At 43.0% G+C, this 17,877-nt stretch overlaps 2 protein-coding genes across 7 annotated transcripts in view; one reads left to right on the plus strand and one right to left on the minus strand.

Annotated features, from left to right (window-relative positions):
* The first annotated feature begins 385 nt into the window (after positions 1-385).
* Positions 386-15,545, plus strand: bdh1 (3-hydroxybutyrate dehydrogenase, type 1). Of its 5 annotated transcripts, none has more exons than XM_037079150.1 (6): positions 386-1,102; positions 1,474-1,584; positions 2,032-2,173; positions 2,280-2,432; positions 3,392-3,770; positions 4,661-8,526. In XM_037079150.1, the coding sequence occupies exons 1-6, from the start codon at positions 890-892 to the stop codon at positions 4,827-4,829; spliced, it is 1,167 nt and encodes a 388-aa protein (XP_036935045.1). In that variant the 5' UTR covers positions 386-889; the 3' UTR covers positions 4,830-8,526. The 5 variants fall into 5 exon arrangements, with proteins under 5 accessions (XP_036935045.1, XP_036935049.1, XP_036935048.1 ...); XM_037079154.1 differs by lacking the exon at positions 4,661-8,526 and adding an exon at positions 15,527-15,545 and having other exon boundaries at positions 389-1,102; XM_037079153.1 differs by having other exon boundaries at positions 389-1,102; positions 4,645-4,796.
* Positions 6,637-17,877, minus strand: part of nck1b (NCK adaptor protein 1b) — a 30,213-nt gene continuing 18,972 nt past the window's right edge. For both annotated transcript variants that reach the window (XM_037079148.1, XM_037079149.1), the window contains 2 exons: positions 10,066-10,814; positions 6,637-9,129 (listed from right to left, as the gene is read on the minus strand). In XM_037079148.1, the coding sequence (XP_036935043.1) occupies positions 8,929-9,129; positions 10,066-10,814 (950 nt within the window). In that variant the 3' untranslated portion in view covers positions 6,637-8,928. The remainder of the gene's footprint in view (positions 9,130-10,065; positions 10,815-17,877) is intronic.

Here is a 17,877-nt window from a genome sequence, read left to right on the forward strand (position 1 = left end):
TTTTTAAAAAAAAAATTAGGTTGTGTTATGTATTTAGTATTATTCTTTTACAGAGGATTGAGATTGATTATATTGATATACTCAAGAAAATTGACGGGTGGGCCATGGGAGTAAGTGAATACATATAACCGGATTAATTAGGATTTAATTAGGAAAAAGTTAATTAGTCTTGTAGAGTTACAGGCAAAAATATGTAATTAGATTAAGTAAAATAGAGGATTAGTAACAGGCTTACAATTTCGTTTTAATGAACACTTGAGTTCGTTAAATTTCGGTTCTTTTAAGTATATTTTCTATTTTAACGCGGATTTAAGCGAAACCGGAAGTGTTCCGGAGGGATACTTCTCTCTTTGTTCTTCTTCGTGGGTTTCTGGAAACGTCTCCAGAACCAAGAGGAAAAAGGGAAAAGGCGAGAAGTGTTCCCGCCGGACACTTCCGGTTTCGTCCCGGGGACAGCCAGACTAGACTTTCATGACGTCCACTAAACTTTTGAGAAATATACTACAGTAATTCAACACTTTGTATTTTTCATTAGGAGCTAACTGAAACAAACGTAACGGCTGGATACAGGCGAGGCTGGGTCAAGATAAACACGTTTTGCATGGAAAGTAACGGATGAACGTAACAAGTCAACACCGTTAACTACCGTTAAGTGCTTGCTAACTCGCTAAGCTAACTCAACTATTCCAAGCTTATGTTTAACTCGAACAAAAAAAAAACTGATAAAGGTGTAATAACCAGTTTTCAGAGGGTTACTTCACATTCATTCCGTTAACTTGAACGCAGCCCGGGGGATTTTTGGTGATGTGATCCGGGGGGCGTGCCGTGACCCCGGCTGTGGGTGATACAGACCGCTCCGCCAGGAAAGTAAACACACCATTCCGTCAAGATGGCCCCGCTCTCCGTGTTCCGAGTGGCGCTCCTGGTGTCGTTCTCCGTGCTCCTGACTGTCGTGCTGGGTTTGGGACTGCCTGCCCTGCTGAACGCGGCGATGAGGATGTTGGGGTTACCGGAGACGAGCGTCACCGAGTGCATAGTTATGCTGTATTCACTTTTCGTGCTGTACGTTGCGACGCCCCGAATTCCCAGAGGACTGGTGGAGGTAACGTTACAGTGGACTTCATTTCTGGCACTATAATGAACTCATGTCCTGTGTAGGTCCCATTGTGTTGTCACATTAGGCATTTTAGAAGAAGGCAAATGTCACAGCAACATCCATACAGCTGAGACTAGAGGGGTTAACGCTACAACAGGTTTTAATGCATTTTAGATAATGAAACTGCTGCCAGTGGAGCAATGCTGTCTGGATTTTTCATTACAAACCTTACATGTGTATTTTCTTTGAGAATGTTTTTATTTGATCACACTTTACAGGAATGCATTCAAGGTATTCTGTTGTCTTTTGTACATATTTTCACAGCTTTATATATCACTTTAGGAGAAGCCTTTACTATGTTGTTCCCCTCTCTGCAGGTGAAAGGGAAAGCTGTGCTGGTCACAGGTTGTGACTGTGGATTTGGACATGCGCTTGCAAAACATCTGCACAAACTCGGCTTCACGGTCTTCGCCGGATGTCTCCTCAAGGTATGGATAAGATGTAAAGCGAGCGCCCCATTAGACGCAACAACCCCGATGAAATTCAGAATATTCAATATTTGGACAAGGGGCCGCTCTCAAGTTCACAGTCTGCAACTGCATGTCCCATCAGAAAGAGATTAAAGGTGCACTGTGTGGTTTTGGAGAATAACGATGCATAGTCGCTTAAACAAAGCCACGAAATGAACTGTCTTTGTTTTCACAACTGCACAAACTGACCTTGGAGGACAGCACAGTTTGATACCGTTTTACTTTGTTGATATGTGGTGGACTCTGCCACCTTTTTTGCTTAAAACAGTGTTCTGGGGACCGTTATTTTCCTTTTGATTTATTCAAAATTTGAATTTCTTCTCCCAGACTACACAGTGCCCCTTTAAATCTGGTGTTTTTCATCTTAATGTCATGTGTTGGTGAGGAGAAGTGTCGTCCTTGCAGGACAAAGGCGGAGAGGGTGCAAAGGAACTGGAGGAATTTCATTCGGATCGCATGAAAGTAGTCCAGCTGGACGTGTGCAGCGACGAGCAGGTGAACCAGGCCGTGGAATATATCAAAGACAACCTGGCTGACTCAGAAAAGGGTAACTAACTCCTGTATTCACTAACTCAGATTAAAGGTCAGTGTATGTGCTCATTCACAAACTCTTCCCACCCGTCTCTGACAATCTTTCACTGGTCATGACCCAGGTCTGTGGGCTGTGGTGAACAACGCTGGCGTGTCGACCTTCGGGGAAGTCGAGTTTACGTCCATGGACACCTACAAGCAGGTGTCAGAGGTCAACCTGTGGGGCACCATCAGGGTCACCAAGGCTGTTCTGCCGTTAATCCGAAGGGCCAAAGGTCAGAAGCTAGAATATTGCTGTATATTACATGTTGAATCTTTGTGACACATATACTTGAATAAGTTAAACAGTACCACCAGAACTGCAAACACTTAAAGTGACAAGCACATTTGGATTCGACATTTTCCTAAGTTTCTGGGATTATAAACATTCTTAGAATTCCCGTTTGAAGGAAAACTATGCAGCCAACAAAAGAGTTGTGTCCCATGATTTCTGTGAGTGATGCTGATCAGGTTGTCAAAAGTACCGATACATCCACATTTGGTGGTTTTGAAAGCACCAAAGCTATTAAACAAAACAGATCGAGAATCAGATTTTCTTTCTGAGCATGCACAGATATTAATACTTTGACAGAGGTGTTGGTATGTTTCAGGGACTTTTTCCCATACCAGCACTTGTGGAGGATGTGAGGATGTTAAAGGTGCAATATGTAGGAATTCATATAACATTTAAAAATCAACTCAAGCCATCAACAGGATGTGAAGAAATAACAGTTCAAGACATCTTTGAACTGTGTCCAAGTTAGCACGCTAACCAGCTAGCACCTGGCCACTACACTAGTGGTGTACACACTGCGCAGACCCTAACCCACTGAAAAACAGTGTGACAGGATAAATCGGTCAAATAAGATAAATAAAATAGGATAATCTGGTTATGAAGTCCTGCTAGTCACTGGATGGTTTTTCATTTCTCAGCTTGGGTGCAATAGCAGCTTTTTGTTAATAAGTGACTCATCGGAAAATATGGTTAATTTATTTGCTTATCTAAGCTCAACTCCAGGCAGCGTACTCATTAAGAACGTCTCTGAAGACAGTTGAACTTTGGACCTGGAGGCTTAACAGGCTTTGAGCTTGAAAGCAGTTACTTAATTTTGTTACTGGTGGTGCTAAATTAAATCATATTGTGTCACATAGTTTTGGGTTTTTTTTTGGGTCACGTTTCTGAACATTTCTGCAGGCCGTGTTGTGAACCTGGCCAGCATGTACGGGAGGATGGGAAACATCATGCGCTCGCCCTACTGCGTGTCTAAATACGGCGTGGAAGCTTTTTCCGACTGCCTCCGCTACGAGATGAAGACCTGGGGCGTCAAGGTGTCTGTGATCGAACCGGGGAACTTCATCGTGGCCACCGGCATCCTGACCCGCGACATCGTGGCCAACACGGCCAACAAGCTGTGGAGCGAGGCGCCGGCGCAGGTGAAGGAGGATTATGGGAAAGGCCACTTCGAGCAGCACATGGCGCTGATGCGCTCCTACTGCAACAGCGGGCAGAAGGATGTGGCCCCTGTGCTGGATGACATCACCGACGCCATCACGTCCAAGCGTCCTTACACCAGGTACAACCCCACGGAGCCACACTGGTGGATCAGAATGCAGGTCATGACCCATCTGCCCGGCGCCATAGCCGACTTCCTGTACTTCTAGAAGAGAAGCTGTTCCCTATGTTTCAATCCTCTCAGATGAAATTGCAGCTTATTCTTCAACTATGTAACACTGCGCAGATCTACAAATCTTAGAGAGGGGCCTCAGCGACACATTCCTCAGCACTTGCAATCATTCACTGATCAAGCCTTAAAACGTAATGATGTTTTGAAACTGAAACTTTTTATATGTTCGACAAAAAAAACAACATAACTTTTTATCTATACAGATACATGCCGTGATAAGTAGTAACTACTTTGCGTCAGATATCAGCAGGGCTATGACATACTGGTAGCTGTCGTCATTACTTGTGGTTTTATCTTTCTTTAAAAAAAAAAAAACGTGTTCGTCCCCTTTATATTTCTGATGTTTTGTGTTATGAGAATCGTCTGGAGCTGGCAGAGCTCAACAGACGGCTCCCGCTGTTCCGTTGTGACCGTCGCCGGAACAAACCAAGGTCAACTACTGTAAGAACCGTGGTGAGATTTGGCTCGACTCGCCCTCTCCCCTCAAAGTTACGTAACGGCCAACACAAGCCCACTTTGTCTCACATGCGCCATGAGAATCCTGCGTGCCACTGCGACGGCGAAGTTGATTGATGTGATTAATGGGCGTATGAAAAGCATCCAGCCCCCTTGCTTCCTCCCTCATCCCACCTCCTCATTGGGAGAAATATTTTGTATAGACAATAATGTGAATGAATAGAGCATTTTATTTTGAAAAAAATATTACAATCACAGTGTCACGATTTGAAATAAACTGACCAAAATGTGGTTGTGTCTTTTGTTGGTCTCCTTTAATCCAGGCCTGGCAGGTGTAATGATCCAAATGACCACCAGGGGATGCACGTGCATCGTAGAAAACCACCACAGCTGTGCTCATGTATGAATCATTTGCAGTCTCAGATAATGTTAATAGTATTAAAATCACATTATAGCAAAGCTGGAGCTCAGAGAAGACTCTTTTTTTTATAATTCCAGTAAAATACAGCTGAAGAAATGCATGAAAACAGACATCCCGTCATTTAACGACTCAAAAACAACAGACTTTTTTTTTTTGTATCGTTTATTACGTCTTTTGAACACTCTAATAAACTCTTCTAAATTATTACACCTGAAGACGATCTCCCCTCCATTTAAAAACAGTATTAAGAGCATGACATTTAATTTCACAGCACTGCCTTTTTATCATTCCACAGCATGGATCTGCTTTCTTCACTCTCTCTCATACAGAAACAAAAAGAAAAGAGAAAAAAAAAAGCTTTGTGAGACAAAGAACACCATAGAAATGTAAGCAGCACAAAAAGCACCAAAGTTTTTAAACACGGGGGTCACTTGTTCAGAATATTATCAAGAAACCAGGCGTAGAGGATCATCTCAGGCTTGTTTATCAGTCGAGGAGCGAGTGCTTCGAGCTGCGTTGTAGTTTTTAAGTGGGGGGGGGGATAGTTTGACAAACGGTCTCTTGATAATACCCCTTGCAACTGACTTCAATGTCTTTTTTTTAAGCAGATTTTAAAATCATTTCTGTACAGCTACAAGGCTCTGCTCATGCGGCCTCCCCGTTGGTGTAAAATGATCCCAGTTCATAACAATATCTATGCGAGGGAGATACTGTAGTTCTGTATTTGAATATCAAGTAAAACATTTAAGTATCCAGGATTTTTTTTTCTTTTCTCTTTACATATTTAAGTGGCTAAACTGCAAAAGTGAATGTCTTATTACACTAGGTCTTATATGAAATGCATACAGACATTTAAAAAAAAAAAAAAACTATTTCCTCGGAAACCAATGACAGTTCCCATTCACGACCGACAATATGTGATACCGTTATAACTTGAGGTGCTCATAAACATGAGATTCAGGTCATGATTACATCACACCTGGGGGAGGGAGGGGGGTATGTCTCTGAATGAACATCACATATTTTTATACTGTACATGTAGGCATTCACTGTTCATTTAAGAAGTTATACTTGATGAAATCAGCAAAGGTAAGGTCACTTGAAACTACACACAAGATCACCTAAATGGGCATTTTATGCAAGACCAAAAAAAAAAAAGAGAAGTTGGACAATAACGTCATGAGGAAATACCCTTCTCTTTAAAAGGATGTTTTCAGACGTTGCTAACTGATCAGACTCAACTGATGCACATGCAAAGCTTTAACCAAATAGCACGCGGAGGTGATGAGAGAAGGTGGGAAGAACAAGATAAAAAAGAAAAACTTTGGGGGTGGGGGAGCGGGCTAAACCTTTGGTTGACAGAAAGCTGTGAAGGCACATTGAAATCTCCTAAATCCCTCGAACTGGGGCACACTGCATTGGCGTTTGTCACTTTAATGCTGCGTAATATCGCAGACGCTGTACAACCGGAAGTCGGGGAGGAAATTTAAAAAAAAAAAAAAAAAACTGGGGTTGCTGACAGCAGTTCATGACTACTGTAGGCAAACACTATCTCACATGAAGTGTCAGGGGGAAGAAAAAAAGAACATGGCACCGATACAACAGCCAGGGCTTGGGTGTAATAAATGACGGGATTCCTGTAACCCAAATACTTATCTGGTGACTGATATTACAGTAACCAAAAAGAGGAAGAGGGGAGGAGGGTTACTGAGAATGAAGGGAATACCCGAAAAAGTGTCATCAAGTTGATGTAATGGTTACAGGTCAGAAAGAAGTTGCACAGAAGAGGAATAGAACCACTGTGAACTCTGTTTTGCTCAATATTCTGACTTCACACATCATTTCTAAAGAAAAAAGTCAGAACAAAAAATTGTTTGATTTTTTTTTTTTTTTTTAAACAGTGGCCTTCATCCTATTCCGTAGTATCGGGACCTAAAATGAACAAACAAAGCAGTCGAGCCACGCTGAGAATCATTCCTGTGACTGACATTTTGAAGCATCTAGTTTTAATTCTGCCAGGTATCGAGTCTCGACGCCATCCTTTTAAATTCTGGAATGTTTTTGTCTAGCTTAAATTAAGATCTCAAACACTACTGCAGGTTCTATAATTAGAGCTCAGCCCCGCTTTTAAACCAGTCATGAATCAAACTGAAAGCCAATTGTTTCGCTGTTAATAATGAATATGTGACCGCTCCAAAAATAAGAGAGAACGCTCCGGCTCTCGTGTGAATAGTGTGTCAATCACCTGGAGGGGAAAAAAATAAAAAAGTTCATGTCCATGTTTCGGGCATGCCTGGATTGACAAGACCTTAAAAATCCCCCCCCCCCCCATAAAAAAACATCCATTATCCTCACCGATGATACATCAGCGTTGGCCTCCGTTCATTTTCCCCGCCCTTGTACAACTGGGAGCGGTAATCCACATATTCTACTTAGTGGAGCAGATTCTCCAAGTCTCCTCCCTAGATTTGTTTTTTAGGGTCCATTTTTCCATTCCTCCTCTATGAAATCCCCTTTTCCTCCCCCTCCCGCTCTTTCTCCCCCAGCCTTCTCTCTCTGCACTTGGGTCCAACTGGCCACAGCTGGAGAACTCATCATCGCAAGCATCGTGATCATCATCATCTCCCTGAGCCCGCTGCTGGAGCGGCTCCCTGCCGGCGCTGCTGCAGCTTTGATTGCAGGCGCCGGCACTTAGCTGCCCTTCAAAACATTCAAACACTACTTGGTCCATTTTCACCCAAAACAAGTACCCATTCAACTAGAGACCTTACGGTAACTACAAACCACATGTTAGGCGCACTGTTTGCACACATTTGTGTTCTTCTTAAGTTTGCTTTCACCAGAACTTGGCTGTAAGGAATCGTTTTTTTTCTGAAAATCTTCTATATATATATCCCCCCCTGCAAGCATGACCCCTGGATGACCTTCAACTCCTCCATTACTTCCAGTGATCACTAATTCAGGAGCAGTGACATCACCCTCTGGGTCCTCCATTTCCCCCTCCCAGCTTCTGGCGGGTTTGTCTGCTCCACCCCCCCTCCCCCCACTCCCCCTGCTTCCTTCTCACCCCCAGAGAAACGTCCCCTTTGGCAACACTGGGAGGACGCATCAGCTGTCTACGAAGGGAAAACACTTTTTGACTCTTCACATGACCTCTATCCCCCCCCCATCACTCACGCGGACTGTCGAATTTAATCTTTTAAGAGATGGTGCGAAAAGGTGTGAGGACTCTATTCTGTTTTTGCGTGCACGCATGCAAAGTCACGGGGTTGTTGAGCCCCCCCACGGAGTCTGCGATGCCTCCGCTTTATAACATTCACATGATATGGATACAGCAATATGTGAGACAAGCAGTTCTGTCGTACAAAAAGAGAAGTTGAACGACTAGTTTGAATAGGAACCCTCAAAAAAAACAAAAAGAAACAAAAAAAAACAAAACAAAAAAAAAACAAAACAGATGCGTGCGATCTCTACAACCGTGATCCTAACAGAATTGTATCAATAAATATATTTTGGTCACTTAATTTTTATTCATGATTAGCAGTTAGCAGGAGTTGTGGATTAGTGCGTCCACGACCGTAAAGAACAAATTAAGACAGACAACACGAACAGGATTTGAAACGTAGACCTCTACAGGCTAGAATTTGAAGTCGCTAACATCTGCTAACAGAATGCCTCATATGGGTGGTTGTCGTGTGTTGGATACAGTTAAAAATCATCACATTTTAAAAAGAAACTGTTAAAAAGATTATATATTATGAACAAAAACAAAAAAAAACAAACAAAAAAAAGAAACTAAATGCAACTCTAGTAGATATCAAGGTGGAAATACATGGCATTGCCTATGACCTAACACATCTGGATAATTTAAAATAGGCGACCAAGAGGTCTGTAGTCAACTCTCAGGAGTCCATAGTCTCTTTTGTCTCCTCTTTCCACTCCTCCGTGTCTCTCCCATGCTTTATCCACAGCTCCTCTTGGAATGCTCACAAATCTGGGCATTAAAGTCCTGACGATGTGTTAAAAGTCCTCAGGCTGGGAGTTTAAATGTTAGTGTGTGTTCTGGCGTAAGTATCTGAATGTATACATATATATATGGATGCAGTTAATGTATAGGTGTGTGTGTGTGTGTGCCGGTGTGTAAGTGTGTGTGTGTGTGACAGAGAGGGATCAGGAGGCAGCCAGGGCCTTGATCAGGTACAGTTTGTCTCCCTGCTCACTGGTGAAGATGGGGGCCTTTTTGTAGTGTTCAACAAGCTCCTCCATAGAGTTGAACTTGCGCTGTCCAATGCAGTAAAGGTTTTCCTTCAGCTGCACTTTGAAATGCTTGTTCTTGCTCTGCGCCTTCAGGGAGATGGAGAAGTCGTTTGGCTGTGGGGAGGAAAGGAAATAACGAGGTTTTATTGTGAGTGGTCGGACAAGGTGATGGTGTAAATGGACTCTTTGTCACTCTGCGCGAGATGTGTAGGATTTAAGGAGATTTAGGCAGATCTACTGGCAGAAGTGGAAAATGATATTCATAGTTGTGTTTTTACTAGTGTTGAATGATATGAAAATAAGAATCCTTGTGTTTTTTGTTACTTTAGGAGAATTTTATGTCTTAAAAAAAGGCAGCAGGTCCTCTTTCTACAGTAGCCCAGAACAGACAAACTAAACACTGGTTCTACAGCGGGCCTGTGTGTTACTAGCAGCCACTTAGTCCGACTCACTAGACCTTTAATGCATGCAATTTGTACACGTGATTGATTTGTTCTTGTTGTGTGACCACTTGGTACTTATTTGTATTTGTAATGATCCATAATTAAAATAACAGATATATTTACTTTCATTATCTTTGCTCACACTCAGCCTTCCTCATCATAGAAGGAAAACACAGAGCACGAATATGACCATGCTTTTTTTCCCTTTTTTACTATTTGTCCAACTTAAAGGAACATACAGCCTGATATTAAAGGATTGTTAAGTGATCACAATGTCGAGAATTGGGTTTTAAAATTGTTATTGTTATAGTTATGTGATCCTGTGTGGTATCTGTGGCCTATCCACAGATGAACAGGTAATGGAATTTTATAAATGTTTTCTGTTGCATGAACAAACAAGCGGACAGCAGAGCATCATGGCCGTAGTTATCAATGTTCTCTTGTGCGCGGTTATAATATGAACATTGTTAAAGATCAAGGTAACAGACTCATGACGACCAAAGATTTTACAAAGTTTATCAGACAAACGTCAACTCCAATCTCTGTCAAAATAAAGAGGTTTTAACGCTATAAACTGAGGCTGGACGAGCAGGTGGAAGCTACTGACCGATGACTCGCTGTCTCGGATGAGGAAGTCTCCCTCGACGCCTCTCTGGTTGAGGGCCACCTCCGCCTGGTGGCGCGTCACCTTCCCGTAGTACCACTCCTTCCCTGCGAAGCGCCCGCTGCCCGAGGGTGAGATGTAGTCACAGTCGGGCGTTGGCGGCCCGGCGGGCCCTGCTCCGGGTTTATGGGAGGTGGAGTCTAGCACAGTGACGTAGTTTTTAGGCACCAAGCCCAGCTGTCCGTCCGCTTTGCGACACTTCCACCACTCGGGGTCGTTCTCTGGCTTCTCCACGACCTCCATCACCTCGCCTTTCTCAAAGTTTAGCTCCTCGTCGTTGCCTGAGCTAAAAGGGTAGAGCGCCTGCACAGTGTGCAGCACTCTGTTCCCGTTCGCTGTGTTGTTCACCACGGCCGCCAGCTTCTCTGTTAGCGATCCGGGTGGGTCTCCGCCCATGCTCCCTCCCCCCGCCGTCCCGTCCATGTCTTCTGTCACATAGTTGGATGGAAACCAGCCGGATCGTCCGCTGTAGCTACCACGCCACCAGCCGTCGCTGCACTTCTCCATCACCACCACCCGCGTTCCTTTCACCAGAGACAGCTCGTCCTCGCGCTCAGCTGTGTAGCTGAATTTGACCAGGGCGGGCAGGTTGAGGTCGTACAGCCGCTCGCCGTTATCTGCGTACATGTCTGTGTCGGCGTTGGAGGCTGTGTCTCTCATCCCCCCCTTTCTGCTCTTCACCTTCCCGATTCCTAGAGAAAATGATGAAGAAAAGGTGTAAGAGGTGACAGAAAACATCAGACACTAAAATCAGGTCCTGTGAATAAGGCAAGAGGACACACAGGTATTCAGGTATTTTTGGGTGATTCAGCTTAAAGGGGAACTACGCAGACTTCAAACTGAGATTTTTAATACTTATAATACAAACTCAGAAATGTGTATTTTTTCCATAACTGATTAAACAAGCTGTTCTCAGAGCACTTAAGCCAGACAAAGTAAAACAGTATGACTATCGTCCTTTAAGGTCAATTTGTTTATTCAGTCAAAAATGAAGAGAGTTTGTTTATTTTCTTTGCTTGGGCATGAATAAAAACAGCCAATAGTGATCCCTCCCCATCTTCCCCATCATAGTTACAGCCACAAGGTGCGGCGAATCTCTGAATAAACAACTGTGGCTGTGTTGTACAAATCAGTCAGTGAAGATCTTCCTCTTTGGATTAAAATTCCTCCCCCAAAACTACATAGTGAACATTCAGAAGTCACCATTTCCTTGCACTCACGCAGAACAAGTCTCAACAGAAAAATAAAAACGCACACACTCCATTTAGAAAACACTGAAAATTTAAGGCAGGAGAAAAAAACAAAACAAACAAAAACCCAGAAAAATACCAGGCAGCGATAATAAGCATTAGGGGTTGTGCTGAAATACAGGGAGGGCGGCTAAGTAGGGCTAAAAATCATTCCTTTTCCACATTACAGTGCCCTAACCCCCCCTCAGTCTGAGTCCAAATACATTCTTGAGGATTAGGCCTAGGTGCTGAGGAAACAAAAAAGCAATGCTGGTGTAGCTGAGTGGGATGAAAACTTGTTTTGGCATGGCCTTATGAATCCTGTGGAAAATTAAAAAAAAAAAAAAAAAGAAAAAAAAAGTGCGCCCTGGTCGTCAAATTACTGACGCTTAACATCGTAATTAATTACAAAATTCACTTGCTTGAACTCTGTTCAGTCACATTTCACTGCTGCTAATCACATCGCGCTAATCACCTCGGCTGACCTGACACCTGCGGGCTCGCTTGCACAGCAGCTGGATACCAAACCCCGTCGCATTTCTGCCAACACCCTGCCCACACAAACCCTCCACTTCCCCCCCGTCATCCCTCCCAACCCCCAGTGCACCCCACTGAGCTGACCATTTGACTCCAGCGTACAGCGGGGATGATTAAAATGTGTGTACTTATCAAGACTTTATCGAGTGTGGTTAAGCAGTGAACTAGCTTTTTTTTCCCCCTCGCTGGCTGTTTCCAGTCAAACGGGGAATGACCACAGGCTGAGTTCTGTCATGAGTGCAGTCAGACCTCTTGTGTGCGGGAGTGTAAGACCTGCATTCAGCGGCGCCGTCTCTAAACAGCCCAGAGGCGAACAGAAGGGGGATTACCAGGCCCTTTAGCCTTCTCCTGGGTTATAGAGTCCGGAGGCCAAGCTTTGGCAGGCTTGTGGTCATCGTCTTACTGGACAAGAATTTCCACTTGGCAGCCTGGCATGCTAACAGTTGTATGAAGCACATGTGCAGCTCGCCGTGGACGCCGGGGTGAGATCACAGCTACTTCCAACTTTCCAGAAATTAGTTCTAACACTCACAGCGAGATCTCTCTATACATTACTTGCACCTTTCTTTTTGCTAATTCTTGCAAAGCTAGTGTGAAATCACTGTTATTATGACACAACGGGTGATGCAGACAAACCAGACTAAAGCCAGGGCAGACATTGATCCCAGACACGGTGATCAGACCAGTGCTAACTATTTTCTGATTACGTGTGCAAGGCTTATTGCTTGCATAATCCGAAGTCAGCTTGGTGAAATTATACAGGAAGGCAGGGTGTAGTCTTGTGTTTGTTTGCCAAGCGAGGAACGTGACTAATTTGTCACAACGCCATACTGAGTCCGTTTCACCACAGACAAACTGTTACCGAAAGGTGTCCGTGACTCCAGGAGAGCAGACAAATTTCATGGTAGTGCTGAGAGTCCACCGTCAAATTGCTTCCAGGTAGACCCTGTTATTAGTCACACACACTGTACATAACTACAGACTCCAGACAGGGTGTTAAGAGCTGATGTCTGTGCGTTGAGGTTAGGTCTGGTTATGTCTCGGTGCAGTGTGAATAACTCAAGGTGGGAACTGTGAAAAGACAAGATCAAAACATTTGTGTATCTATAAACATATATATTTACATAAAAGCGTAACTTAAAAGGTGCACTATGTAGTTTTGGGGAAGAAATCTTAATCAGAAGAGAGATCTTCGTAATAAAGGAACTCTTTGTTTTCATGACTGTATAAACAGACTGACGTTAAAGGACAACACAGTTTCATACTGCTTTACTTTGTTTATGTGGCGGACCCTGCCACCTTTCTAGCTTCAAATAGTGTTCTGGGGAGCTTATTTTCCTCCGAGAAAAGTTTGTTTATTCTGTTAATGGAAAAATAATTATCTCTGAATTTGTATTATACCTCATTTACATGTAAATATTAAAATTCTGAATTTAAATTCCTTTTCCGAAACTTTGCCTCTTTACATATACTGAACTGGGTTTGAACTGTATTGTTTGGCTCTACTAAAATACAACACAAGTGTCTAAAATGATACAAAATGACAGAATCTACAGCTTAAATATCACATGTTGAGCAAGAAAACATGTTCGTGCAGGTGCAAGCCCCAGGATGTATTCCGTGCGCGGTTGGAAATGACCTAGTTAGCTCCAAACAAAGGTTAGAGGTCAACCCTGCATAAATAAACTATCTTTTAGCTTCAGCTGAGAGCGGGGACAACTGAGAGCGTAACACTTTATCTCTCCGGCCAGGTAACAGAGCCCTTATCAGTGTCCCCTGAGATTTTATTTGCTGCTTCCTGCTACACTCACACGAACATTTTGCATTAAAAAAGCACAGAGTCAAAGAACATTGCATTTGACTAGATGCTCAATCTAAGCTGAGGCAATAAAGAGGAAGTTGGGATTTGCCTGCAGGTAGACGATACTGGGAGAAGATAAGGATTACTTGTTGCAGTTTAATTGTCGAGAATTCACTTGAATGGCCGCCAACAACAACTGGGAGTTCATGCTTCTTTTTACAATCTGGCAGAAGCTCTCATCTTGTCAGGCTTTTACACCAAACAGGCAGCATCGGGGCTGCTTAGAGCAAGGCCACCGTCTTTAATGGCCGACACAGCTGCGTTCTGCTCAACTAACAGTGACTGGAGGAAACCTCCTGATACACTGCCATATTTGTGAGTTCACTGAAGTTGAACTTTGGAGACAATTTGATCTCATTAAAAGAGACCTATTACGCATTTCTTTTCTTTTTCCCCTCTCCTTTCCTTCAGTGTTTTATATTTGTTCTTGTGCATGTAAAAAGATCTTGAGTTAAAAAGGTCAAACAGAAGCTCCTCTCTCCCACAGAAACCACTGCTCCTGAAACGCCACGTCAGTAGTCTCGTCTTTGATTCCTTTATTTTGTAACACAAAATCACACATCACACTATGCTACACAGTCACACATTTGCATAATTTAAGCCTAGAGGCTAGTTATGCACAAAATAATTTATTATATGCTCTGTTGTTGTTAGTGTTGCTGGGTCAGGCATGTGTGGGCTAACCAATCAGAGCAGACTGGGTTGTCTGGAGAGTGTTTCAAAAAGAGGGGGGAAAAAAGCATGAAAACCTTTTCTAGTTGTAAACTCAAAAAAATCCTGAACCTGAAAATGAACCTGACTTCTACTAACCATTCTAGTATTCACAGAGCTGTAAAAAGAATATTGTTCACTGTTAGCTGCAGCCCTAATTGACAAGATGCTGAATGGAGGAAACACATTTGACTGCAAATAAGAGGACAGTACAGAAATAGAACAGAACTAGCTGAATTTATTTATAGGAATACTCATACTGCAAGCATGCTTTTAGTTTCCTGTACATACTCGAGGGACTTCTACCTGTCTTGTTAAAAAAAGAAAAAACCACAAAAAAAAACCTGCATATGATCTGAAAGTCACGTAGTTAGAGTGACTGGGCAGTCTGAGGTCAGGCAGTTCAGACGGGACGCAGAGCTGTTATGGCGGACACATCACTGGTTATTAGGACTGAAGCTGGAAATCTTTAATTATGGGACAGTCCGTATCAACAAGCAGGCCACAGCGCTGTTCATACCTGCCACAAAACAACCACGTGAGGATGAGTTGAACTGAACTGAAGAATAAATAGGTCGTCAATGTGCCAGATATGTGGATAAGGATCGTCCACACAAACAAGAGTAACTTGTAACAAGTTCCACAATGGTTGGCATGAACATAAACAGTAATAATAGTCAGTAGAAGGTGAAAAACTAAAGATGGACACCAACTCCTCCCTGACTGAGGGAAGCACTGTCCTCCTCTCAGTCCCTGAGCTTAATCTCTTGCACACACTGCCAACTTTGCATGTGTTTAAGCAGCAGATGTGTCGGCTTCCACTGAAACGCCGCAAAACCCCACCGCTTCTTCTGCTGCTACCTGTGAGAGGTCTTCGAGAGAAGAGGGGAATTCAATAGTACTACTCAACACTGGAAACTTCTGTTGCGACGTCAGATGCTTTTTCCTGTGCATTTCCTGAGAGTAGGATGCTGAGGAAGGTGGTGGTAAATCACTGCAAACAATGACAAAAGCCCTTAACACGCTCACGTTGGACCCCTCTGAAAAATTCGCTTTTTGTTTACAGATGAGGTGTACCCAGCAGGAGGAGAAGAAAGTGCCGGTGGAGTTTGTTTGGCTGCCAGTGACAGACAGGAAGTAGTTTTGTTTTTTAACTCTGGCCTCCCTGCGCTGGCTGGCCGTCCATTGTCTGCCAGGGCCCTTTCGACCCCTCGGCTTCCCTCCATTCCAGGGCTCTTCCTCTGTGGACGACAACACCCCGCGTCAGGCTGTCTGACAGTGTCGGAACATCCCCAGAACACCAAGACTGGGACAAGTTCAGCAGCAGTGACTCAGAAAAACAGAGGTTCTATCAAGCCCTAAATTGCAATCACAGCAAGGTTGCCTAATTACTATGTAGCAACAGCCATGTTGTCACTGTTGAGACTGTAGGATCTCAGAGAGCGCTCTGCGCCCATGGCAATTCAAAAGTCTGACAACAATGTGTGACTGGCCTCTACCAGACATGTGACGCAGCGCAGCCACCCTCAACCACATGGTCTGATACGAGAGACTTATATATTAAATGTAGTGACGGCACGTGCAGTCAGAAAGGGTGAGTCAAACGAGCTAGAAAAAAAAAGGCACGCAAGAGTGAGTAGGCGTATTCTTCGGCGTTGATGGATCGGGGCTGCCTTTTAAGATGACGGCTTCAGTCAAGCTGCTAACATGACTGACTGACGGCTGCGCAGGAAACGTGCAAAGCCCTTTCAACTTCAGCCGTCGGAGACATCAAAAGCAGGCAGTCATCAGCGTCTGTGATGGCGCGGAGGGAGCGCTCCATTTGGTTTTTACAGCACTGCTGTCAGAGGCGACGCCAAGTTGAGTCTCTCCTGATAGTAAAACAAACTGGTGGCTGTATTAAATCCAGCAATTATCTAACTCAGTTTCTGGAATCCTACTGGTTTTCTTAAATCAAGCCAGGTTGTTGATGACTGTGCGTCACTGTAGCAACACCGACATTGGAGTGATTAAGCCACTTTCAAATCCTGTTTCGCCATTTCTATCTAAAAACCTCCATTTTGGAAGTTTTGTCACTCGACCTATTTTTCGTAACCTGAACTCTCATGACCCAATTTGAAGCATATTTAAAGTATCAACACCAGAAGACTTCTTTGACTTCATCCTGTTTTATTTTGCTACACCAGTAAAGTAACAATTGCCATGACACTGATTGCTCTACTGTACTAAACGATGACAAATACATTTAGAAATGACTTTTTGTGGGCGGCAGGGTCAACAACAAGGGGCTCCTGTGGCCCCTTTAAAAAGCTGGCCTCCTTAGACAAATGCCCTGTTTATTAGACAAAGTTTATGAATGTTAAAGATGCAGTATGTAGTTCTGGAGAAAAACATGTAACTTAGAATATTAATATTCAGTACTGAGGTAATAATACAAACTCAGACATATTTATTTTTTCCATAACTGAATAAACAAGCTATTCTCAGAGGAAAATAAGGTTTGAAGCTGGAAAGATGGCAGGGTCCGCCACATATAAACAAAGTAAAACAGAATGAAAATGTGTTGCGGTAAGGTCAGTTTGTTAATTCAGTCATAAACGTTTGTTTATGTAGGCAAACAAATCTCTCTCTTCAGATTGAAATTTTGTACAAAGTGCCCCTTTAAAGACCCTCCATCTCAAAATCTATTTTTAAACAAATAAATTAAATAAGATTTTAAAGCTGTCATTGCATAACTGATCAGTGTCCCAACCTCGATGATTTACTTGTTGGTTTCATACAGTAACAAAGTATTGAGGTTCAATAGCCAGTTGACTAAGGTCATGGATGTTTAACTAGGAAAAAAAATTAACACAAACTAATTTGAGTTCAACAAGAGGTTATTACCCCCGGAAAAAACAGCTGAGCCATTCAAATCAGGAAACCAGACAATTAGAGCTGGAGGATTTAATTGGTCGAAAATTAATCAGAAACTATTTGATCACTGAGGACTCGAGGGATGCCCCCATGTTGAAAAAAACATTGCAAAAATGCCCTCTTGGATGCTCCTATAGAGGATAAAACATGATGAAAGTGCCCTCTAGGGTGCCCACATACAGCTGGTGCCCTTTTTTATTTCTACCACTGAATATGGAAATTAACTGTTTAACCATTTCTTAATAAAAACAGACAAATGGGAGTATTTTCTTGTTTTCTTATTAATCAAAGATAGTAATTGGAATATCTTTCAGTTTGGACAAAACAAGACTTTTAAAGACGTGACCATGTGCTCTGGGTACTTTTGACGGACATTGTTTTGTCATTTGTTGACATTCTGCTGACTAGGCTAACCACTTGTGATTTTTATCTACCCATCATTTTCATAAAATGAACGGTTAACTAATTTGTCCTATAAATATCAGTCTAAAACCCAACAAA

The sequence above is a fragment of the Acanthopagrus latus genome, chromosome 19 (genome assembly GCF_904848185.1).
Source record: "Acanthopagrus latus isolate v.2019 chromosome 19, fAcaLat1.1, whole genome shotgun sequence".
NCBI lineage: Eukaryota > Metazoa > Chordata > Actinopteri > Spariformes > Sparidae > Acanthopagrus > Acanthopagrus latus.

Bases quoted from the DNA above. Each gene is read 5' to 3' on its own strand.
- bdh1 (XM_037079150.1), top strand. From the start codon at position 890: ATGGCCCCGCTCTCCGTGTTCCGAGTGGCGCTCCTGGTGTCGTTCTCC. The intron at 1,585-2,031 runs GTATGGATAAGA...TCGTCCTTGCAG, and splicing joins TCGCCGGATGTCTCCTCAAG to GACAAAGGCGGAGAGGGTGC. The intron at 3,771-4,660 runs GTACAACCCCAC...CCTTTAATCCAG, and splicing joins TCCAAGCGTCCTTACACCAG to GCCTGGCAGGTGTAATGATC.